This window comes from Ciconia boyciana, chromosome 9, assembly GCF_034638445.1.
Source record: "Ciconia boyciana chromosome 9, ASM3463844v1, whole genome shotgun sequence".
In the NCBI taxonomy this organism is placed as follows: Eukaryota; Metazoa; Chordata; class Aves; order Ciconiiformes; family Ciconiidae; genus Ciconia; species Ciconia boyciana.
This window is the reverse complement of record NC_132942.1, coordinates 44,012,394-44,036,704: the sequence shown is the minus strand read 5'-3', so window position 1 is coordinate 44,036,704 and position 24,311 is coordinate 44,012,394. Positions and strand designations below refer to the sequence as shown.

Here is a 24,311-nt window from a genome sequence, read left to right as displayed (position 1 = left end):
GTCGGCGTGCGCTGCCGCAGCCCTGCTCAGCTCTCTGTCAATGGTAAAGCCCGTTGGAGGCTGCCAGCCCTGGGCTTTGCTCCTCTCTGCATTGCACAGGGGCTGTTTGGGAGGGAAGGAGGGCAGGAAGGAAAAAGAAAATGCTGCCATGAAGAGAATTACCTCCTGCCCCAGCTGATTTCAGCCTTCGAGTCACTTCTGTCCACCCCCTCGGTGCTTTTCTCCCTGTTGCTCTGTCCTCTGCACTCCTCAAGAAAAGGATGGAGGGACTGGCAAGGGATGGAGGGTTCCCGCTCTCCCTGACCAAGACCCTGGGGTACCAGGGTACCAGGTGACGCCGTCAGTGACCCCATCGGTCCCAAACTAATGGGTAGAAGTGAATTCTGCCCAGCCCCAAGCTCCCGCTGGCAAACACCGTGCCACAGGGAGCTGCAGATGCTGAACTCTTGCATGGCCTCAGCAGGGAAAGGAGCAGCGCTTCTTCGAGGGGCCATAAGTAGAGAAACCCCCCCCTCCCCGGATCCAGGGGTGCCCAAAGAGGGGCTGGACAAGGTGGTGGGAGGCCCTGACACGCTTGGTCCCATCCCTGAAGCATTTCCTCAGCCCCATCCCCGCAGCCGGTTCGGCTGTGACCCGTTTTGGCTTCAGTCCGCTGCTGGCTCGTCCCTGCCATCCCGACCCGAGGAAGGGGACACGTAACCCTTTTGGGGCCACAGCATTCCCCTTAACCCATATCCCTCCTCCTCCCCCTTCTCCATCCGCAGCAAAAGCCCCTCCGGCAGCACGAGGCGGGGATTAGGGCGAGACTAATGCGGGAGCCCCGCAGCCACCTCCCCCAGGCATCAGAAAAGCCAGCAGAAACCTTAAATCAAATGCAGCTAAGTACAATTGCAAAGCTGCAGGCACAGGCCTGAGAGAGCATTAAGCAGCATTATTATGGCTTGGTGTACTGCCGGTAGTGACATTACCGCAACTTAAAATGTTTGGGATCAGAACTGCAGAATCTATTCTTTTCTGTGGGTTTTGCCTGGGCTGCATTTCCATTTTTCTGAAGAAAATACCTGTTTGGCTCAAACAACCTTCTGCACTTTGCTGTTCAGCTCTCCGGGGCTTCTCTTGCCTTCCTGCTCCCCCTTGTACGTCAAACACGGATGGATGCTTTGCCCTCACTGCAGCATCCTGAAGGAGCATCCATGCCGAGTCCAAACATTTTCCTTTACCCATCCTCGCTGCCAGGTTATCTTTATTCGCTTCCTTTTTCTTTTTTTTCCTCCAGTTTCCCTTTCTGAAGTTGAATGACACTGTGCTAATTTGTAGCCCAACTCCTCCTGAGACTACTGAGCTTAATTATATTTTTCTCATTGCTGGTGAATGGCTCGGCTATAATTATGCCTGGAAGTGCATTAGTTAGGACTAACCTGGGAACAGCATCCCCTCCGGGGTGCTGGGGCATCGGCGGCTCCGAGGAGCTGTTATTTAAGGTGCTGAACAACGGGGCCCCATGAACCTTGTGCTGGAGAGGAGCTGAGTGCTTGCCAAATGCCACCCATCTCTGGGACCCATATCCCTAGCACTGGTAACGGCCCTTCCTCTCGTCAGTAGCCCAGGCGCTAATTACAAAACCTTGAACTGTGGTAGCAGAAGGAAATCCTGGAGAGAGTTAGGGCCTGGCTGCCTTGCATTAAAACTGCCATCATCTGTCGCGGAGAGCTGGAGTCGGTCCTGAGCTCCCGCGATGCTCCACGTGCACCTACCCTCCACGTCCCGCGGCCGTGCCGAAAGCTAAGGGGCGAGGATGAGCTTTCTGGCCCACCTCTCTTGCCTGGATATTATATTTTAGTTGACCATGGCACACCAGTGCCTACGGACAATTTGCCTTTAGGTATCGACGTTATCACTAATGAGATGGGAGCCGGTGTCTCCAGTGCACCCTTCATCCTCCCGGGGAGCAGCAGAAAGAGTGATGGCTCTTGGCTGATAGGAGAGGGGAATGAAGCAGCCCACAGCACAAAGAGGATGCCCTGCACCTTCATTTTAAAGAGGCTGAAAAAGGGCTCTCTCCCCGGCTACCTCTGAAAACCGATAATTGATATCAACAGCAGTTTTTCAGACCGGATTCGTAGCCCTTCTTGCCCATTGACTTTACACGAACTATTTCAGCGCATGGGAGATATAAGAGGAAAGAAAGCGTTATTTAATTTTAATTGCACCGAAGAAAATTTACGAGAATCATCTACTGAACCTAAAAACTATTCCTTAAATGAGCTTACTTTTCTGTGTCACAGATAACATTGTACGCTGTTCAGACTAAAACAACTTTAAGAATCCAATTTACTTGTCTTCAGTACACTATGTTTTTAGCCTACTTTCCTCAGGAAATGGGGCTTACTTATGTGATTGTGCTGTTTATATATCTATATGCCATCACTCCCACACTAATAACTTTTGAACGTGTTGGCCAATTCCAACCAAATCTGACAGAGCGGTAGAGTTTTCAAAAATACTGAATTCTTACAAATTTAATGAAATACGTGGGTGGGCACATATTTTCCCCAACCAAGGGAAAGGCTGCAGAGTGAACTCAGCCATATTATTAGACAGAAGAGAATACACACACACACATATACACAGACATACACCAGTACTGTTATCAGACCCCCAGGTGCTGGTAAGCCAGAGCTCACGTTAGTATTTGATGGGGAATATTGCACCCCTGAGCCCCAAAGCCACCGAAACGAGCATCAGGATTCCTCTGCCAATGCACCCACTGCCTATTTTGTGCTTTTCTTTCCGTTTGGACGATGCATTTTGGTGTGGCCACTGCAGGGGAGGGTTTATTCATTTAGAAGCTTTAAAATTAATCGGATTAATTATATGAAAGCCTTTCTAGCTGGTTCTAGGTTTGTAAAACCTTGCTTTCTTCTGGTTCTGCATGCTGGGACGCAGCCGAGGAGAGACTGTCCGTGCAAAAACCCTCGCAAAGGGGAAGAGCTCGAGCTGAAGGATCGCAGGTTTCAGACAAAGCAGCTCTCCCCGCTTGCATTTCGAGGTCCTTGGGCCTCTCCCGTGTGCAGCCAAATTGCAAACCCAAGACACCCTCCGAGACTTGGGGCTGAGCCTGTACACCCGCCTAATCCCACCTGCCCCATGTCTCCAGCAAAGCCTAAATCCTGCGATCCTGCCCGGCCGTAGCCGAATAGTTTGGCTCTTCGTTGATAGGTTTTGGGGCCTCAGCATAAGCCATTAACACAGGCAGCAAAAACTCCCGGGACGGATGTCATTCGCGGTTGGTAACCCGGCGCTAATGCACAGCGAGCGTCACGTTGGAGTCTGTCCCCGGCTCGCGCAGCGAGAGATGGGCTGCGCAGCAGATCAATAAAGGGCTTTTCAACACCCCAGCAGCCCTCGTGCACCGGAGGCGATGGCTGTGCCATAAAAAGAGCAAAGCCCTGGGTTCCCGGTGCTTGCTTCCTTCCCCATGTGTCTAGTCAAGACCAGACTAGTTAAGCCCGAGCGCAAACGGTGGAGGGAGCCCGGCTGCGGGATGGAGATGTCAGGTTGTTCATGGAGCATTTTCTGGTGGGGCCAGGTTCAGCCTCTGACAGAGTATCCTCGAAGCCGTGCACTCCCATTCATTTATTTCTTTGCATTTTCACTGATGATTAAACGGGTCCTCTGGGTGGTCCCCAAATCCCACAGCTTTTCTCCTCCCCCATGCACACGCATGGTCAAGAGCGGCATCCTCCCTCCCAGCACTGTTGCTGCTCTCCAGCAGAGCTCAGGACTGCGTTAATCCATCCGGTACAGGGGAGGAAGGTATTCATGCCCTGGCATTGCTATCTAATTTGATTTTTTTTCCTTCTCTCTCATAATTAGAAGGTGGAACATTATATACCAAGAGCTCAGTAAAATATTTCCAACATGGGGGGTCATATCTCTTCCAGCTCCCGCTCTCACGGATTTCGAGGACCATTATCACCTGGGGACAGGGGATGCTCAGGTTCTCAGACCCGGCATCCCACAGCAGACTAGAGCTCCACATTTCCAGGATTCAGGCCTTTGTATCGGGGCATTCACATCCCTAGATCACAGGGAAAGATCTGGTCTTTCTGCTGTTCTGCAGTCTGTTTCCTACCTGGCAATCTAGGGGGATTTTTTTTTTTTTTTTCAAAGCTTTGACAACAGTTTGGTACAACATCAGCTCGAAAACATCATCAAGCCCAAATATGCTCCCAAAGCAGGCCTGGAAGTCTCATTCACATTGCAGATAAGTCATCGGCAGACATGCTGATAAAGATTTCAAGTGTGACTCTGCATACAAATGATCCAGACCCAACAATTAATCCAGCACAGGCAACTGAGGAGGTACCTGGGCTTTTCCCCTAACCCCGGCCCTTCTTCCCCAGCCTGGCTGCTATAGGTAGCACTTGCTCAGAAACCAGAAAGGATGCCCATGCTCTATTAACCCAACCCTAAGAAGTGATACAAAGAGCCCCGCGTTGGGCAGATGAGACATTCCTCCTCGGCTCACCTCTTGTCTGGGACCTTGCTGCAAGTCACAAAGCTCCAGGCCCATTTTGGGAGCCAGCTAGAAGGCGCTTGAGCTGGCCCTGCTTTGAGCTGGCCCTGCTTTGAGCTGGGAGCTGGACCCCATTTCAACCTAAATTAGACATTATCTCTTTCCCCCCCTTCTCCTGCCGGTTTTCAGCTGGATCAGGTCCCTGCTCTGAATCACTGAGCAGTTCCATGATGGCTACAGCAGCCCGGGGAGTGGGGACTTCTTGAGGCTTGTAGGGATTATTTGGGCACCCAGATCTGCTGCTTTCTAGCAGAGCCTCAGGCAAGGCAAACCCTCCCCAAGCATCAGCTGCAGCCAGTGATTTGACTGCTTTTCCACTCAAAACCTCTTTTGGGAACAGAAATAGCTGGGAATCCTCCCAGCACAGGCCAACCCTGGGATGGTTCCTCTTGGCTCAGACAGAGGATACGGGCAAACAGCATCTCAGGAGCTCTTCTGCTAAGGGCATCATCCTGCTTATTAAAGAGGCTAGGGAGAAAGGGGGTGACTAACCCAGTACCTCCTAAGTGACAGCTATCAGCCTGTGAGCCCCACACCTTGACCCACAAGTGCAGTCCCACCACGGTGCCACCACCCCCTGCACAGGCTGCAGCGAACGCACCGCTCTGGGTGACCCTGCATGGCCTCGACAGCTGATTCGGGAAGGTCACACATCCACAGCTCACTCGGAGTTAGCAGAGGGACAATTCGGCTTGGATCCACCCTATTTTGAACATCACCCACGAGGCTCGGGCAAGCCCAGCGGCTTCGCTTTCCAGGATGCTGCCCGCTTCCCCTCTGCGGTCCAGATTGCACCGACCGCTGCCTGCGCCAGCAGATGCCCACCGCAACCCCTGCCTGCCTCCAGCAGCTTCCCTAAAATACCCCCCCCGAGCACCTACTACCGCAAAAAGTCTCACCCCACTTCTCCCATCAAACCGCAGCCGTCGGGGCGGGACCCCTGCCGAGACACCGCATCGGGACAGGGACCACCTTACCTGGACGCCGCGATCTCTGCTTTCTGCTTGGCGATGGTGGCCGCCCGCTCAGCCGCCTCGACGGCCCGATCCACCTTCTCGCGGATCTTGCTGGCCCGCAGCGGGATGAGATTCTTCCTCTTGCCGCTGACCAGGACGTTCTGCTTGTACTTGCCCTCCTCCTTGGTGCCGTCGGGGAAGGTCATGCAGCCATAGCCGTGGCGCTTGTTGTTGGCCCATTCTCCCTCGTACTTCAGTCCGTCCGAGCGTTGGCTCACCCCAAAGCCCGAACGCTTGTCATTCTTCCACTCGCCGACGTAGATCTCGGTGGTGGTGGCGTCGATGTCATCTTCGATGACGGAGAGCTCGGCTTCGCCCTCGCCCAGGCTGATGGTGGAGTTGATGTCGCTGGCAGTGGAGCTGACCGTGCTCATCCCGGCTTCGCTCCGGAAGGAGCTCTGCTTGCTCCGCTGGCTGGCCAAGGAGCTCTTGGACTCGGACTTACGGAGCTTGAGCCCGCTCAGCAGCGACCGCCGGAAGATGCCCTTCTTCTTGCTCTTGAGGATCTCAGCATCGCTGTGGGCCATCAGGACGAAGCCACCACGGGAGACGGCAGGGCTGCCGGCCACCGCCGGCGAGGAGTCGGGGTGCAGTGCCGTGCCGTTGGTGTGCTCGCTGCGCAGGGAGTTGATGGATGTCCTCAGGGGTGACCTGATAACCGCAGCCATGCCGTAGGGAACGCTCTGCCGGACACCGTAACCCTGGCGCATCCCTCCGACCCACTGGCCCTGGTATGTCCCTGGGAAGAGGAGACAAAAGCAAAGAGGGGTTTCATGGCATGGCATCCTACGGACCACTAACGGCACCAAACCCCTCTGCGAGCCCTTCATCAGCGGGAGCAGCAAAGTGCAGCCCTGGATCCCAGTCTCATCTCCATGTCAAAGATTGTAATGTCACGTTGTGGGAGGAAAAAATAACATCTTGGTTGGATCGCAGGCATGCACTCCAGCTGCAGCGTGGAAACACTAGAAACCAAGGCATCACGGAGTGATGCTTCGAGGAACTGCCCCTTAGATCAACCCCTAATTTGAAAGGGAAGGGAGCGGGGAGACGGGGTAGGGGAATCGCTATCCAGGAGCAGACTCCGATCCCGTCCACGCTGCCAGCAGTGATCAAAGCAGATGGTATATTACCATGTATTTATTTATATACATAGTGCCTTTCATCCGGCGTGTAGCGGAAGGGAGTGGCTCTATAGAAATAAAGGCCTCACGGGGAGAGATCCATTTGGTTATTCCCCTCGGAAACATGCCCCTGTTTGAACTCCTACATTTGCATGGGCACTTACTGGAGTTGCTTAACTGGTCGTTAGTGGGATGGAACGCACAGGGGACCTCACCGCGGCACTGGGAATGGAGGCACAAGAAACCCATCCAGCTCAGGAAGCACAATGGGAGCGTAACGCCTGCCCTGTGTACTGAAAGGCATGGCCATAATCTGCCCGGGGTTTATAAGCCCTTCCCCTCCTGGAGCTCGGCGATTGGCACGCTTTCTGATTTTATCCCAGCCGGTTGAACTGTGGGGCTTGTTTTTATTCTTAGGTCGGATTAATCTTTTCTGGACTAGCTCAAGATGCAGTGATTCACCGCCCGCCTAAGCTCTCGCGGGGCGGATTGCTGAACCCGAGGACGGCTCCTCGCCTGGCACTGGTGCTGCTGGGGTGCTGGGGCCGGTCCCAGCCCGGGGCTGCCCTGCTGCCTCCCATCCCCGGCTGGCGATGCAAAGAGCAGGGCCTGCACTGGGATGGGCGCAGGCAGCACCTTGCAGCATCGGGGCTTCCCTTCACTCCAGCCCCGCTCCCGCACGCCAAGGGACTCTTAAAATAGACTTGCTGAAATAGTGAACCCTGTGGGAATCAAACCGAAACGGCCCCGATGAAAACAGCCCGGATGATTACCGCCAGCTCAGTCTGATAGAGGCTTTCCATCCCCTCTCCGCACAAGATGCTCTTTGCCCTTAGCAATCAGGCTGTGATTCGTAGACATGAGCAACCCAACAGGTCCACCTGAGCTGGCTCTTTTGGCCACAAAAATATTGTTCCCTGAGACCTATCCGCCTTGCTGCAGCGTTTTCCCTCTCAACATTTTCCAACAGCCCAGCGGAAAAGATTATTAAAATGGGCTGTGCTGGCCATCCCCATCCCCATCCTAGATAAACCCTACTCTGGCTGCAAGGAGCGATCCCAACCCTACAGCTATGCACCCTTTTGCTGCGTTTCGTTCCTCATCCCGATCCTACCCCCAGGACTCCCTTAGGGGTTTCCCACCGCCCGGTCCCCAGCGCTCAGCGGTAGCTGTGGAGATGGGTACGTGCTGGAGCAGCTCACGCTGAGCACAGGATCTGCTTATCGAGAGCGTGAAACCAGCACCCAAGCACATTTTGGGGTGCATTTTGGGGTGCATCAGCTGCCTTATCTAATAGCCACCAGTGCTTTGCACAACCCCCCCTGGGGCTCGCGCATCCTTCCTGGTGCTCCAATGCAAGTAACCCCCCGAGGTGCTACATTACCCGAGTGACAGCCTTGTGCACCCCCAAAAAATGCCTGCTCCACGCTGGGGGACCCCACGAAGACTACCTCAGAGAAGGAACATGGAGAGGCAGGGCCAGGTGGGCAGGATTTACCGAGGGTTTATAGGATTAGCACTGGGGAGGGAGGCAGAGCGCTGGAATTACAGCAGGCACCGGCAGGGCAGGGCGAGGAGGTGGTGGCAGTGCTGGTGGGGAGAAGGATGGGGGACAACCGGCAAGATGGCTGGCAAACAGCTCGGTGGAGACATCGGACATGTCCTCTGGTTGGATTTGAGCAGTGAGCCTGGCTTGCCCCACTGCAGCCCACTTTGGTGTCCTCAAGAACAGGCAAGAACCGATACCGTGCACCCACGGCTCTCCCTGTACCCAGTGGCACCTTGGAATGGTGCCTTTGGCAGCAGAGAGCCCACCAAGCCGTCTGTCCATCCCCTGCAGACCTGGCACTGTCTCTCTCCCCTTTCTGGCTCCCTCCCAGAGCACCTCTGCAGAACACCCTGCTGGGGGTGATGGGCAGGAGCTGGGTGAGAGAGATTTCCCCCAGTGCCCCGAGCACCCCTGCAAACAGAGGCCCCCAAGATGGCTTGGGATGTCCTCGCCCCGTGCTCAGCCTCCTGTTTCCTCTAGAGATGGATTCAAGGGGTTTCAGGGAAAATGCCAGTGTGGGCAAGGGGACAGGGAGAAAAGGTCCCGCACAAGATCCGTCAGAGCCTGCCCTGCCCAAGTCCCGGAATCCTTCTCCCTTGGCTGAATCACTTGACTCGGTCCCTGGCCCCAGGCAGGTCCCTTGCCCTCCCCATCTCCTAGCAAATCTGCAGCTGAAATAAAAAAACAGATTAAACCGAAGCACCGTAAAGCAAGCACGGCCCTTTGCTGAAAACCAGAGGCAGCGGCAAAGAGCAGAACAAAGCCCTCGGAGCAGGCGTGACAGCGCGTCTCAGCTGGAGCAGAGGCGGCAAATTGGTCACAGCAGGTTACAACTGCAGCGAGCTCCTGTGCGTATCTCCAGCAAGGCAGAGGTGCCCAGGCAGCCGTCATCTTTGTACGGCCTTAAAACCTACTCCTAGAATTGCACAGCTGCCAGGAGTAATCGCTGCATCTCCCTGGCAAGGCTGATTTTTCTAAGCAGAGGATGCAAGGACTTGAGGAGCCATCCCAAACGGCTGGCCCATCCTGCTTCTCCCCTCCCAGCATCATGGAGCAGCTCCCAGCAGAGAGCAAAACCCAAACCCCAAACCCCAAGTCTGCTTTCATGGGTGTCATTGCCCTCCTGATTGCTTCCCTGCTGGAGGCAGCAGCATGGATTACCTCTGGGGATTGCCTAGGAGAGCACAGTCACCTCCCCTATGGCCACCAAGACATCTGGCCACCTTCATGGCCACCAGCAGATCAAAGAGCTTCCTTCCAGGGAGCTGAGTTCATCCGTCCTTCCTCACCCAAACTGCACTCCTTCCTTCATCTGACTTCATTACGTTTTAAACCCCTAAATATCCCAGGATTTGGCCACGAATACTGGAAGGTCTCAGAGCCATCTGATCTGCATTGCTAAGCACTGTCACCTCCTCCCCTTGCACTGCTCAGCTTAACCTCTGCCCCTAACATTTGCAGATATATGCGCAAAGCTTAATCTCACAAGGAGCCGGGAGACTCTTTCTCCCTGCAGAGGAAACAGGATTTTATGATTTTTCCACTTTACGTGCCAGGATGGACTGGCTCTAGCTGTTTCAGAGCTAGGGAGCTGAAAAGGGAGCATGCAACGGGAAGCCCGTGCAGTGGGGACCGTAGGATGGGGCTGGGTGTAACAGGATGAACGCGTCTGATGCAAAAGGTCCCCAGACTGATCTGCTGAGGTGCTGAACGGAGGTCCTCAAGGACTTCAGCACAAATGTAGAGTGCTGAGCACCTCCCAGGGTCGGGGCAGGAGAGCAGACACCCTCTTTAACTGTGCACAAGAGGGGAACATGCCTCTGTTGGGATGGGAAGCAGGGAGCAAGCCGACACTACTGCAATCCTGGCCACAAGCTGATTGCATTGCCCAAGCCGGGGCCCTGTGGCAAAGAGGCAAAGCCACCGTGATGGAGGAGAATTGCTGGGGAGAAAAATGTGCCAGCCTCTTCCCCCCAGCCATGCAGGTCACTCTTACGATGCCTCCAAGATGCCACAAATATCCATCCCCCTTCTGTGTGGCCCTTTTGCACTGGGCAAAAAGGACAAACAGCAGCCAAAAAAGTCTTGGACACAGAAAGAAAATCCTCCTGAGCTAGGTAATTTGTGACTTACTATGGTAATACAACCAAAGCAGCAACTGTTTCTGGGTTGTCGCTCTTTCCTTACTATCAATATTTGCAAAATGCTTCCCGAAGCATTAATTGCGTGAGATTAATGGAGTTATTGCATCAGGGAAAATGCAGCATCCATTACGTAGTCAGGGCAGCATCGTGCAGGCAGCTGCGGGCAGCCGAGCTGTGCGGCCAGGGCTAGGGCTGGGTGGAAGTCGTAGACAAGAGCAGATGCATGATAGGAGAGAACTGGACAGCCAAGCCAAGAAACCTCAGCCACCACCGTGATCCTGCTGAAAAGAGGGCCTGGTTCTGCCCTGGGAACGGGAATTTTGCCATTCATCGTAATGGCAGCAAAATCAGAGCCCGAGGGAATAAGCAGGTTGTGCTCTCGCGCACCGCAGTTTTACCCCAGGGGAAGATTTCTTGACTCCTGGTGTAACCACTCCATCAGGATTTGGCCAAGATAAAGGAGATGCCAAGAAGGGTGGGGATGTGGCCATGCATATGCACACGTATGGAGCAGAGATAAGGAGAGGGCATAACCTGAGGCTGGGAGAAAATAACTGAGGTCATCCTGAAAAATGGATCGGCGAGAATATTCCGCTCTCGGAAACAGCAGACGGAGCGTGAGAGAGGAAACGGGCTCGCAAGAAAGACGAGGAAAGTCAGGATGGGATGGAAACATGGAGAGAAGAAAATGGCCATTTTCACTTGAGTTCTTAAGCCTGTGGTGGGGGTTTTTTTGGCTGGCTCCCCTTGGAGCAAGGCTGGGTCGTTTCCAAACAGCTTTTAAAACTCCTGCAGGAATTTCCATTGCCTTGAGGACCATGCGGAGCCCCATCCTTGGCTGGAGCCAGCCAGGCTGAAAGCAGAAAGTGGGAAGTCGCTGGCCTCCAAAGCATCATTCCTGATGCTTCAGCAGAAGATCATACGTTTTGAGAAATGATAAGTACCAAAAAGTAATCTAATTTGTTGCAGTTATTCAGCACTTTCTCAGCATTTGGCTCAGGAGGCTGAAATTCATTCTGGGAAGAGAGCAGAGAGTCTGCAGGGCTGCTCCTGTTGTCCCCGTAATGCCAAAATCCCTGAAATCAGGGTTCGCCCTGGTTTGTACCTTGCAGAAACAGGGAGGTGAGCGGGACCCTGTGCAAAGCCTCATCATCTCCACATTCCCTGCTGGAAACAGGGATAATACAGCGGCACTCCAGCAGTGGGTATTGGGAATACCAATATTTGCAAAGCGCTCTGGGAGGATGGGAGGCATTACAGACACCAGGAAGAATGACAGGTTTCCGTTCGTTTCCTTGGCTTTGCTAGTTTTTGGGGTTTTTTTCCTGGGGAGCAGGGAAGGAGGAGACCCATCTCCATCTCCATCTCATCTCCCCAGGGTACAGCCGCTGCAGCAGGGCTCACATGGGTGCTCGTGGGCCCAGGACCGCGGAGGGAGCTGCTTGCTCTTGCAGACCAGGTCTTCACCATGGCTGGGAAGGGGCAACCAGCTCATGGCTTGTTCTTCCCACATGCAGCACACCAGCCTGAAACCTCCAGCAAGAAGAAGAGTCACTTCATTGATGCCAATTGTCTCCGTACCAGGTGCCTTTCGCACATAAGAGCAAAATGGTGAGGGAAAGGAGACCTGAAACATCTAGAAAATGGCCTTTCTGGCCCAGATGGAGGTGGCCTACAGCGTTGCACTCAGCAGGTGATGGTGAGAAATACCATGGGGTGGAAAGTGCCCGGCTTTGCCACTTGCTGCCCCGAGCCGAGGGGCCGGCTGACACCCGCAGTCCTCTCCTGCTTACGGAGAGATGGCGAAGACCAACAACGATGCCTGGGGGAGTCCGGCTTTCAGACAAATAAGCAGCACCTTAGGGCACGCCGGAGCAATAGGTGGATTTTGAACAATACAGGGAGAAGCCCCAAGGGATGCAGATGAGCTGCTCACAGCCCAGCAACGTACGTGGGGCTTCCCTTGGCTGAGGGTGGGATCAATCACTTGGATATAGACCTGATCCGTCTTCACCGTGGCATTGGAAGGAGAAAGAAGTCAGGATTTTTGGGGTTGGAATGCCTGCATTTTCTTTCCTCCCTCCCCCCGTACCCAAGGATCTGGCATTTTGCAGGCTGCTGAGCCCTCTGGCTCCGGTCCAGGAACACCATTAAGTACAATTTTTATGGACTGAAGGCTGCCCGCAGGCTTTTCCCGCACCGAGACGGCCGGTTCGGTGTCCTGCAGGACGAAGCCCTTGGCAAGCACACGGGGTAAAGCACACAGGGAGGTTTGCACAGACCTGCCCTGCCTTGCTCCGCTTCAGTTTCTCGCACGGAGAAATCCAAGCAGTTATTTAGGATGCTGTAAAGCATTTTGAGGCCCGTGGACACATACATATTATTATCACAACATGACCTCGGAAAAAGTCAAATGCTTAGAAAAATAGTTGGAAAAAAAAGAGTTAAAAAAACCAAATAACCTACTGCCATGGGTCAATGCAAGGTATTTCCAGGTTAGCTAAAATGATCAGCGACACGGGCACAGCTACCCAGGCTTTCACAGAACATGGGAGCAGCGGGCTTCAAAGGGCAGGTTTCTCTGTAGCCTCTGTCCCATCCTTGAGGCACAGCCAGATCCGCCTGGTATGGTGACTGTGTTCAGCAACAGCAGTGATCCAAACCTCCCAGCTCGCTTTCGCCGCTCGGTGAAACTTGGGAACGAGGTCTGAGTTGTCCAAAGTGCCCATCCACTGTTCCGAACCAAGCTGAAGTAATTAGGCCTTGCAAATTGCTAATTTATCTTGTGAAGGATCCTTCCTGGTATGCTCACCCCCCTCCCCTTATCTCTGAACTCTGCAGCATATTAATTAAAGTCATCCGATGGCAATAATTAGGATGGTCTCTTGAATTACGACAGAAGGAACAAATTTTACAGATATCACTTTCCAGCTATTCGCTATCAGAAAGGCCCAGGGAGGATTCATGCAAAAATCATGTTTAGCATCTCAGAAACATCTATCCCAAAGAGAAGACGTGCGAGAGAAAAGAGAGGACTGGAGGATGCTAATTCAGCCTCAGTCCTGATGGTGATGATGGGGACATCCTTGTTGGCCACCCCAGCTGATGTCCAGTAGTCAGGGGACCTCACTGGTAAAAATGAGCCCCCCCAAACATGCTGCCTGCATGTATGGGTCCTTCCGAGCATGCACATGGGTGCACGTTTGCTGCCAAGCCATCCCAAGAGCCGTCCTTCCTGCACTATCACTCCTGGCAGCAGGACAAGGCGTTGCATTCCCTGCCCCGTCCCCAGCTGCCGGTCGGAGAGCAGCAATCGTCCCCCAGATGCTCACCTAAATTCCACACTGGCATGATATGGAGGTCTAGGACTTGCCACCTGCATTGCCCACCAGGAAAGGTGGGAATCAGTGATGGTGCATGTGTGCAACGCCGCACGGATACGGCATCAGTGGCAAATAACCTCCCCTCAGCCCTGCCAAGGCTCTCCATGCCTCTGGCCATCACCAAGCCATGCTAAAAACACAGTCAGATGCTTCTGCTGTGGCTGCTAATTTGCCAAAAATATGCTCTGGTAACTGCTTACACAGGGGAAGAAATAAAGTATGGATTTTTGAACATGTAAATATAACCTGCAGGCACGAACACGTGATGGATGTTAGTCATATTGCTTAATGCAAGGATACGTACATACGTGATGGGCACAGTGAGGTCTAGGCATCCATGGAGGAGAGAAGGGGAAGAGGGAAAGGGGAAGGGAGAAGAGCAGAGCAAAGAGAAGAGAGGAGAGGGCAGAGCTTTCATGGGCTGCTTTCCTACTGCCGGGGTGCTGGGCAGCATTAAGTCTGTTGCTGGGGCTCAACAAATAATAAATCATTACAAGTCTGCAGCTCATATCAGCATGGTTAGCTTGCACTTTTCAAAGCTAAATGGCAGGGACCCTCCATCTAAGGAAACGAACCAGTGGAGTTGCTGGGTTTGGGTGATGTACCGTAGGGGATCACTTTGCAACCAGGTAGAGATGGGTGCAGGGCTCTGCCAGCGCCTTGCTGGGCACCTCTGCCGGAGCAAGAGCCAGGGGCTGGAGAGGGGAGACGGATTTATACAGCCTCACGCCACAGCCAGGGAGTCTGCCTCCTGCTCTGTGGCTGCAAATAACAACGTAAAGTAACTCTGGCTGAAATACCACAGAACAGGGATTGCTCAGCCATTCTCCATAGGGCAAATCATCTGAAAGGCAGGTTCACATGTGGCGAGAATGCTCATCTGGGGGACGTGAGCCCCATCCAAAACATGGGGAGTCCTTTATATTCTCATTGCCACGATGCCTGCCCCAAAGATACTTTGCAACCAGGAGATCAGCAGAATGAAGCTACTTCCCTCCCTGGCAAACATTAATGTGCATCACGGTATTGCACTTACAGGTGGGAAACTGAGGCACAGGGCGCGATGGAAGACGAGCTCCTCCAACGAAATGAGGTGTGTGCCTCCTTCTCCTGCGGGCACGAACTGGCTTTGCACAGCCTACAGCAAAACTACAGCAGGGCAGGGAACGGGGCAAAGCCCCGAAGCTGATGTCCTACCTCTGAAGATAACCCCAGCTGCAGGGATTCAGCCGTTTTCCACAGGGACTGGCCAGTGATGGATATGTGCCCGGATAATGTTAAGGAGAAGCCACTCCAGAAAAATGACATACGGAAATTCAGCTCGGATAACATCCGCGAGAGGAGCATCCCCCCAGACCCACGACTACGTTCGGGCTCACCCGACAATGGCTTCCGAAGCATTTCGGCTGTTTGCTTCGAGGGGGAAAAACTCAATTTGCTCTCCACCGTGTGCAGGAAAACGTTCATTAGTAATTGCCTTTTCCAGCCAGCATTTGCACAAATGCTTCAAACCATTATAATGGCAATCAAATCTCAGCATCGCTAATTCTGATGGGGCTCATAATGCGTCTCAGGCCGGTCGCGATTCTTCTTAAAGCGCCAGGTCCTGGAATCAGGGGAAATACAGCTTTTCAAAAGGGAAGAACCAAAGAAAGAAATTTCTAGTCTTCCTGGGAGTGGGAAGCGCCGGGTCTGCCGGAGCCAGGGAAAGTCAAGGGAGCATCATCCCCTGGCTGAAATGGGGCCCGTAATGTTACCCAGGGCAGCTGAATCCCTGTGGATTCGGCCACTGACTGGGGCCAAAACTGGGATGAGGCCTTAGCACGAGGGATGCGAAACACATTAACATCTCGCTCAGCACCTTTATTACGGCTAATGTGCTCCTCTCACAAAGCAGAGTGAAATCGGGCTAATGCTTAGTCCGTTAATCCTCCAGCGCTCTAATCCTCATCGCAAACTCTGTGATCTCACCCTATTTCTCAGCAGAGCTCGTAGGAATAAGGGCTAATTCTCCAGGGCTCACAAACGGCGCAGCGTGCCGGCGCCGGGTTTCGGGGGGCTCCATGCGAGGTGTGGGAGATGCTCACCCACGTGGGATGAGGCCGAGCTCCCCGTGGATTGGGGATACGAAGCTGCACCAGGAGCGGGGATGGAGGACGGGACAAGGCGAGGGCAGGGTTTATTTATTTCCTGTGAAATAAATGATCAATCCCTTATTCAGTCTAGGGAAACACCTTGCAGACCCAGTGATGCTCTGAGCAGGAAAACATATCTTTATAGTGATCATCTTGGTGCGAATATCTGCAAACTTAGGGACCTTGCTCTGGCTGTTCACTCATTCATGAAAATTCATGATGCTCTGCTGTATGTTAAGAGTAAGTGGAACCTCTTCAGGGAATAATTTGGGGAAAGGAGTGGCTGTTCTAAGGGAATGCTCATGCATCGATTGCAATTTTTAAGGATTTTTGATTCAAAGGCCAGGATCTGTCTTTGAAAAGCCAATATCAAACCCCAAAATATAAACACTTGCCATTCAAGTGGTTTTTTTCTCCAAGCTCCCCCTTTTTGTTAACAAAGACTTTAATTGTAAGTTAAACAGCTGATTGCAGGGGCAAGCAGGCATCAAGACTCTCCTGTAACTATTGCAAACTCCTGCAAAAAAAAATCCTTTCTTGGTCAGGACTTCAGTCAATGCCAAAGCCAGACTCCAAACAGGCAAAAACTGCAAAATCTCACAAGACAGATGCTAAACCACAGTGTTGCTCCCTATAAGAGCATCACCAACCCCATCCTGCCTGGCTTCTGTATCTTCAAGTCATGCCTACATTAATACAGATCATTCATCTACATCAGCGTTACTTGATTCAAAGCATTCAAAATTAATCAGGTTCATTTTAAAATCAAGGCATTTTTAAACAGAAGGCGTTTTTAGCTCTCGTCTACTGGTTTCCAAGCCTGTAAGAATGACTTTTCTGCAATAGTCTGGGTGGAAACCTTGCTTCAAAAATGAATCTGGAAATCTTGCAAAATCACATGATTCCACAAGCTGGAGCTTCAAGGAAAAAAAAATGTTCAGCTACAGGAGCAGATGTCACCCAACCACGAGGAGCCCCATGGGATATCAAACCACATGCAAATATCCTGAGATTTGCATTAAAAGCCATGAGAAACCCACCCCAGCACTCCCAGTGCAAGGATATTAAAATTGGGCTTCAGGACTTAAGGCACCTTCTATTATGGGTCAGGGAGAGGCGTGTAAGGGGGTCGGATTGCCCCAAGGTCGGGGTCCTACCCCATCCCCTGGAGCATCACACGCCGGATAAAATACTCGAGAAGATGGAGTGAGGGTCTAAGCCTGTCTGGCAATTCCTATCTCATGTACTTTTCCCCGGGGTCAAAATCCTTCTTCCTCTGTCCTGAGCTGTACCTGAAACTAAGCAGCATGTTCCAGTGAGATAAGTAATTACCATGAGTTAATATCATTTATTTTTAATGACGCTGGTCAGAATCTTCATTTAATATTTTGATTCATTTTTCTATGCTCAGCGGGTCCTGATGTTTCAGTTTTTGCTCTCCTGTAACCACTGTCGCACTGCAAGCATCTCCTGTACCAAATCTAGATAGCGAGATGCTTCAGAAACAAAGTTCGTAGCTTTTTTTTAATCATCAGGTTCTTAGGGGGTTGTGAGGACCAGCTACGGCTGTGTCTGGCTTCTGCAGGAACCGGGAGGATCAGGGATCAGGGCACATTTGTATTTGTTTGTTTCCACCCACTATTTAAAGTGCATCAACAATTCCTTCCCGGCAGCAAAATAAGACGAGACCCGATACTTTTAAGGTAATTCTGACATCTGCGCTATGAATAGATCGCATGACAATTTGCCCTCGCTAGTTGGTTCCCTGCAGCTGTAGAGGAACCTGTGAAAAACCCTGGTACGGAGAGAGGCACGAGGCAGCTCTCGGTGATGCCGCTGCCCTTAGCGGCACCGGCCGGCGGTGGTTCATCCAAACCCACTGCTCGGCTCGGGCGAGGGGGCTGCGGCCCCTTCCCGGACAGGCAGATCCCCCCACAGCATCCCCGGTCCATCCCCCCAGACCGACCCTTTACACTGGCAAGGGGCCTGCTTTTGCAAAATATTTCATGTTTTTCATCTCCTCAACCACTTCGAAGCCATTTGGTCGGTAGCTCCTGGTGCACCTGCTAAGAGAGCGGCTGGAGGTGTCACCGGTGCCACTGCAGAGGTGGGAAAAGTGGGACACGGAGCCGCTGTGGGTCCTGCCCGGGCAGGACAGGCTGCGAGAGAGCCCACGCCAGCAGATCCCACCGCACCGCTTCCCTCTCCCCATCGCTTGCAAAGCACAAAAATCTCCCAGCCCAGGCCAAGAAAACCCACTTGCCTACTCACATGGTGCTAACAATGAAAACACTAATTATATTTCACTCACCTATCAAAGGGATGATTCATTTAGGTGAGTGGGCACGGAGGATTACACAAGATGAACACCGCGATGCGACCGCCCGTCCGTTTTGGGGTAGCCCTCCTGAGAAACAAAGCTGCGTGGAGCACGTGGGCACCCGGGATGGGGCGAGAGGGTGGCAGCAGGAGGGACCCGGCACGGTCCCGATGCACCGTGGACACCTCCAATCCCGGGAACCGCTGAGAGCCGTTCCCCAAGGGCTGGCTGGGCAGCGGGGACCTGAGAGAGGGGCTGGTCCCCTCCCCGAGCCCCGGTCCGGTCCCGGATCCCAGCTGGGGAGAGGTGGAGGGAGGAGAAAAACAGCTTTGGCAGGGACGGAAAGGGCAAAAGCAGATTTGGGGCCTCCTTCACCCACCCCATCTTATCCACCCCCACAACCACGGTTTCGGCAGCAAAACCCAGACCCGATGCACAGCCCTAGGATTCCCATGGCAAGCCTGCAGTTACAACTCAAACTGTCCCCAGGGTAAAATCACTGAGTATTTCCAAAGCGTCCGTGCAGTTACAGAAAGGCAGGAACCAGCTGAGATGTCTCCCCATCTCCAGCCCTGCTCGGCAGAGGGTCTTCAATGGGAGGAGGTCTCCAACCCTCTGCTCCAGAGAGGTTCCACCAGCTCCAGCAAGGGCGATGGCAGCGGCTCCGGCTCCATCGGTGCTGATGCAGGTGGATGCAGCCCCTTTCACCTGAAGCAAGGGAGCAATCCTGCTCCCGCTCTGGAGCCGGGCTGAATCAGGCCCAGCAAAGGAGTGGTGCAACTCCAGCACCCGACTGAAGCGATCCTCAGCAGCCTGCTTTATGTAATATCAGGGTGCTTCTGGATGGGGGCAGGAGGTGGCAGGGATTTTTGGCAGAAAGATAAGGACATGTCAGCAGTATCATGGTTTGGGGGGACCCGAGCGCGTGCACAAGTGCAGGGGAAAGACAGGTCGGTGCACGCGTGTGCCACAGGTGCAGGGCTGTGGGTCGGGTGTGCAGCGGTGCCAGGGAGATTCGGCAAAGTGTGGGCTCCTAGGGGAAGAGCGAGGCTGGATTTGCTTATCTGGGCTCTGTGCAATAGGTTTGCATTGATGGACACGTATCCACACGGCTCAGGGAACACGGTTTGCATTCATCCGGCGCGTGCATGGGTCAGAGAGCGCTGGTGCCGGGCTGGGGGCAGACCACGTGCGTGTGGGTATGCGAGCGGAGGGGCAAAGCGGCGTCTCGGCGTGGGGAGGAGAGGCGTGTGTGCATGGCGATGAGTGTGTCCGCGTGGGAGGTGCGAGATCTGCAAGCTGCATGTGGGGGAAGCGTGCAATGCGTGTGCGCGTGGCAGGCGTGAGCACCCAGCGTGGGGGGGGAACAGTACCCGGGGCGGTGAGCAGAGCCAGGACCGGGGCGGGGGGGTGGCAGCGTGGCTCAGGCCACCGCATGCCATACCCTACGTCCAAGCCCAACGCATCAACACGTGTGCATCAGTCATGCAAAATATCGCTCCCCGAGATAGCGCTGGCAACGGTTGGTGGAGTGTCAAGATTTGCCTTACCCACTGTTGTGCAAGGAAATGGTAAAATTGGAGCGAAACCCATGAATTCTGGGGCATCTCGCTTCCTGAGCCTCGCTGCGCATTTAGGGACCCATTCCCTAGCCCTGGTTGATGTGCTAAAAAAAAAATATGCAAGGGATGAATATTTATCTGTGGGTGGCAAGTGACAGATGCTGGGGCGAGGATTCTAGGATACTTCAGTTTGATGAAGGTAATAACTTGAATAGATTAATGAGAAACATCCTTCCCAACAGTTGCCTCCCCTGTGCAATAGCTACGCAGCCACCCTTCCAGCAGAGCTGCTGCACACACCAGCTTCTTGTATCCAAACGCACAAAGTTCATTAAGGGTCGGTGTCCAAAAGGCTGGAGATGCCCAACTTTGGTGTTTTCCACCCAGAATGGAGCCAGGCAACTGGGAAAGGGCCGTGGCCTCTGGGTACTTGCAACCGAGTTGGTGAAAGTGCAGTTTCAGCTGGGTTCAGTCACTCCATGGTGACTGCCCGACTGAAATGGGGGAAAAGCTGGGGTGGCGGAGCCCGGTCGGGGCGTGCGTGGCCCGTCCCTGCTCCCGGCGGCAGGATGGGCTTGGCCACAGGTACCATCGCTCTGCATCTCCCCAGCACGGCCGCCCCCTCCTCCTAGGATGGTTTGCAGAGTCCCTGGGGTGGAGCATTGTGCTACAGACCCTGCCCTTGCCTCCTCCTCATCCTCTTACCTCCTCCTAAAATGATAAACTTGCAATATAGCTTTTTGGTCCCCAAACACCGAGAAGCCGGGCTGGCCTGACAAGATGGAAGAAAAAGCTCTTTGCTTCTGGTAGGTTCTCAGAAACGGTGAAACTGCTGGTAAGCCACCCGAATTTGGAGATGCTCCCCAGGTTTCCCAAAGAGCCGCTGCGCTGCAGTTGACGGGGAGCGTGCCGGGGTGGGGGCACGTGCGTGCCCGGGGACAGGGCCAGCCCTGCAACACCCAGCCCTGGGAGACTTGTAGTTTGTCAAGACTTCTGTCCGCCTTCCTGCAAACCTCCCCAGCAGAGGCTGGGTGCCAGGAGGGGAGCAAGGAGATGGCACTTGCGTTGGGAGCACGCAGAAACCCCTCCCCATCCCCTCTTGACCGTGTTGAAAGTGGGAGACCGCGATTATTCTCTGACCAAGCTTTATTCTCAACTGAAGGACTGCTGGGGTTTATCGATGGCTTGCAAACACACACTCGGCAGATTCCAGCTCAGACCCCAGCATTATTCCAGGCAGCTGAAACAAAAGGTTGCAGCTATATTTTCCTTTAGGAGAAAGCCACCAGCACAAAATTATCATTAAAAATCAAGAGATCTCTCCACCTCTCCCTTCCAGAGCATAAAAGAGCAACTGCAGGTAACGTTTAATCTTGCCTCCCTGTATAATCACAAGCAAACTGGGTTTTCTAGAGAAAGGTCTTGCAGCACCTTTCAGGAAGGCTGCGATGGAGCTCATCAACGCTGCAATTTCCTTAACGTAGCAGTCCTGGAAAACGATAACAACCTTCAAAAACAAAACCCAAACCAACAAAAAGACCCTGCTTTAGATGGACACGTTTGCCAGGAAAACAACGGGGCAGCGCTGCCCAATGCCCCCGGCTGCTGGCAGGTAGGCCTGCCTCGTATTATGGTGGCAATTTAGATGGAAGTAGCCACAAAACACGAGAGAGGATGATACAGCCACTTACAGCACAGCACCAGCTGTTTCTCCTAGTTCGGCCTTAAAGCTTGTTAGTCCAGCAATTTTTTTTGATCGCTCCAATTGGGTTTTCTTGTTTTTTATTTAATCCTAGTTTCCCCTCAACATCTCGTTAAGCCGTGTTGACGGCAGAGAATAGCTTTGGTGATCCCTCTGAGCCCCTACGCTAAGCATTAAGCCGTAAACTAGGAATGTAAGACTCTTGTCTGAATTAAAGTCTTTTGCCTGGTATTATTAAGCGTGGGGCTGCGTTTGGAGGGGCTGCAGGGCGTGCAAAGACCCCAGCCCCTCGCTGGAAGCATTTGCAGCACCCAGGCTGCACCCATCTGCCCTGGATACCCCACACGCTCACCTCCCCTCTGCCTCGGGTTGCTTCGATACAAATCCTACAGGTTCCGGCGGTGCAGAACTGCAAATCCCACGTGCAACTTGGATCATCTCCCGACGGCTTGGCCCACCCTGTCCTCCAACCCCTCCTGGGTGAGAGCTGGGCGTCCCCCCACCAGCGCAGCCGGCTCCCCTCCCCAAAAAGCCTGGTCAAGGAGGGGGGGAGAGGAGGACCAGGCACCCAGAGACCAGCTGAACATATGGGGCTACCTGTGGCAAAGAGCTGGGCCGATGCCGTGCTGGGCTGGTTCCTTATCTCCTGCGGGGTATGAGCATCCCTCGCTCCAAGCGAGCAGGTTGCAAACTCACACAGACTCCAGCCTAAAACCAGGGTCCCTGTACGAAGGCTTGTACCCCCACGCCACCGCCCGCCCCGGCCGGGAAGGTATCAATGCAGCACCTACCTCCATCCGAGTAGGTCTCTGTCCCGTAGCCATCCTGTAATCCATTGCTCCAGGTGCCTTCGTACTTGGCCCCATTTCCAGTGCATTCTCGGACCCCGTACCGTCCCTTAAATCCATGGGTCCACTCTCCTTTGTACACCCACTTCCCCTTGCTCTCCATGCCAATGCCATGGCGCTTGCCCTGCGCCCAGGTGCCCTGGTAAGTGTTGCCGCTGGGCCAAGTGTAGACCCCCAGCACCTCAAAGCCGTGACTCCAGGAGCCCGAATATTCACCTTGACCCTTCGGGCCGGTACAGATTCCGTGGCCATGAGCCTTTCCGTCCTCCCAGCCTCCACAGTACGACCCTCCATCGTCAAAATTAAACCTTCCCCCACTGGACATGCATGTAATTCGGTTTGCAAATCCCCCAAAAGGTGAAAAAAAAAAAAGAAAAAAGAAAAAAAAAAAAAGAAATGCAGAAAATAAAATGCGAACGATGACTGGGGGAAAAATATAAAAAAATCAAATCAAATCAAACTCAATCGAAATCATGCACCAGATCCAGGGAGCTGCTTAAGCCAGTTTCTTGTGATTATTCATTCTCTGGGAGTATGTTCAGGATCAGTTCTCTCTTCCCCTGCTGTGGAAACAGTATCATTAAAAAAAAAAAAAAAATAGCAGCAAGAACAGCAGCAGCTATTGGGTTTTGGTGCAAACGACTCCACCTAAAAACCATCCAAGGCAGGGAACGGGGGTGGGGGGGAAAAAAAAAAAAAAAAGAAAGAAAAAAAAAAAGAGGCCAAATGCCAAGAGCAGGAAAAGGAAAAATAACCCCGAGTCTCCGCTCCGCAGCCCAGCGCTCCCCGGAGGGCGGACGCCTCACAGCCCCCGCTCCGCGCTCCGCCGGGGGCTGCCCGGCCGCCCAGCCTGGCTCCGGCGCAGGGCCGGGGGGAGCGGCGGGCGCGGCGGCATGGCGGGGCCGGGCGCGGCGGCGGCGGCTCAGCAGCAATGCGGTGCCTCTGCCGCCCTCCCGCTCGGCTCCCCCAGCCGCTCCCGCTCCGGCCCTGGCGACGCGCACGCACCCCGCGCCCTAAAAGCCCGCCATCGCCTCCGTCGTCCCCCCCGCTCCCCGCCCTCCGCCCCCAGCAAACCTCACTCCCGGGGGTACCCGCTCGCCTCGCCCAGCGGATCCCGCATCTCGGCCGGAGGATGCTCGGAGCGAGGTTGGATGCCGGGGTGAGGGGCTGGGGGTCGGGGGAGGGGGGGCAGAGGGCCTCCGCTCGCCCCCCGCTCCCCACGGCCTCCCCCCTCCTTCCCGGCTCCCTACGGGGATAAATCCTGCTTATTAATGAGCAGGGATCCTGGGCTTTCTGCTCTGCCTCATCTCCCAGCTGCTGGCTCAGGGTGGATTTAAAGAGACAGGCACTGCGTCGCCTTCGCCGCCCGCCCCAGCAAGGCCGCAGCCCCCCGCAGCCCCCCACCACCTCGTCGCGCCTCCGGGATGCTCCGGGGTTTTTATTTATCCCTTCGTCTCTCCCCCGCCCCGCTCCCGCTGCTTCTTCGATGCGACGAGGGGCGGCCGTCCCCTGCCAGAGCCGGGGGTCCCCAGTTTGCAGGTGGGTGGGTGGGGGGACGAGGGGAAAGGGCCAAACACCTCGTTCAGCGCCGCCAACGCCAAGTCTCCGGGCAGACTTTGCTCGGCGCTGGGTCCAGCACACTGCAACTGCAACACAAATTATTTATTCATGAAAAGGCCGTGCTGCCGCTCGGGGTTTATGGCAGCGGTCCGGGCTGTATCCCCTCCCAGCTGGGCTGCTGCACACCTCGGTCCCTTCCCTTCATCTCAATCACAGAGCATCTCATCAGGATCCTGCCCATCCATCGGGAAGGTGCAAAACAGCAGGAGGCCCTCGCCAGTCCTGTCCACAGATTTTTTTTTTATTTTTTTCCCCCTGGAATCACTGAAGATAGGAAATCCTCCTCAGGCAGTGGCGACAGCTCGCTTCGTGCCTCTGGAGCACACGGG

General features: G+C 54.0%; 1 protein-coding gene across 11 annotated transcripts in view; it reads right to left on the bottom strand.

Annotated features, from left to right (window-relative positions):
- Positions 1-23,675, bottom strand: part of JPH3 (junctophilin 3) — a 61,326-nt gene extending 37,651 nt beyond the window's left edge. For 3 of the 11 annotated variants that reach the window (XR_012044150.1, XR_012044151.1, XM_072872897.1), the window contains exons 1-2: positions 22,306-23,671; positions 5,557-6,334 (exon numbers count right to left, since the gene is read on the bottom strand). Coding sequence is in view for 9 of the 11 variants with exons in the window: in XM_072872897.1 (XP_072728998.1) it covers positions 5,557-6,334; positions 22,306-22,687 (1,160 nt within the window). In the remaining 2 variants the exon portion in view is untranslated. Of the gene's footprint in view, positions 1-5,556; positions 6,335-18,241; positions 19,090-19,800; positions 19,917-20,735; positions 21,053-21,083; positions 21,302-22,111; positions 22,223-22,305 lie in introns of those variants that run through there. The other 8 variants (XM_072872901.1, XM_072872898.1, XM_072872899.1 and 5 more) reach the window with 8 other exon arrangements.
- Between the last annotated feature and the right edge of the window lie 636 nt (positions 23,676-24,311).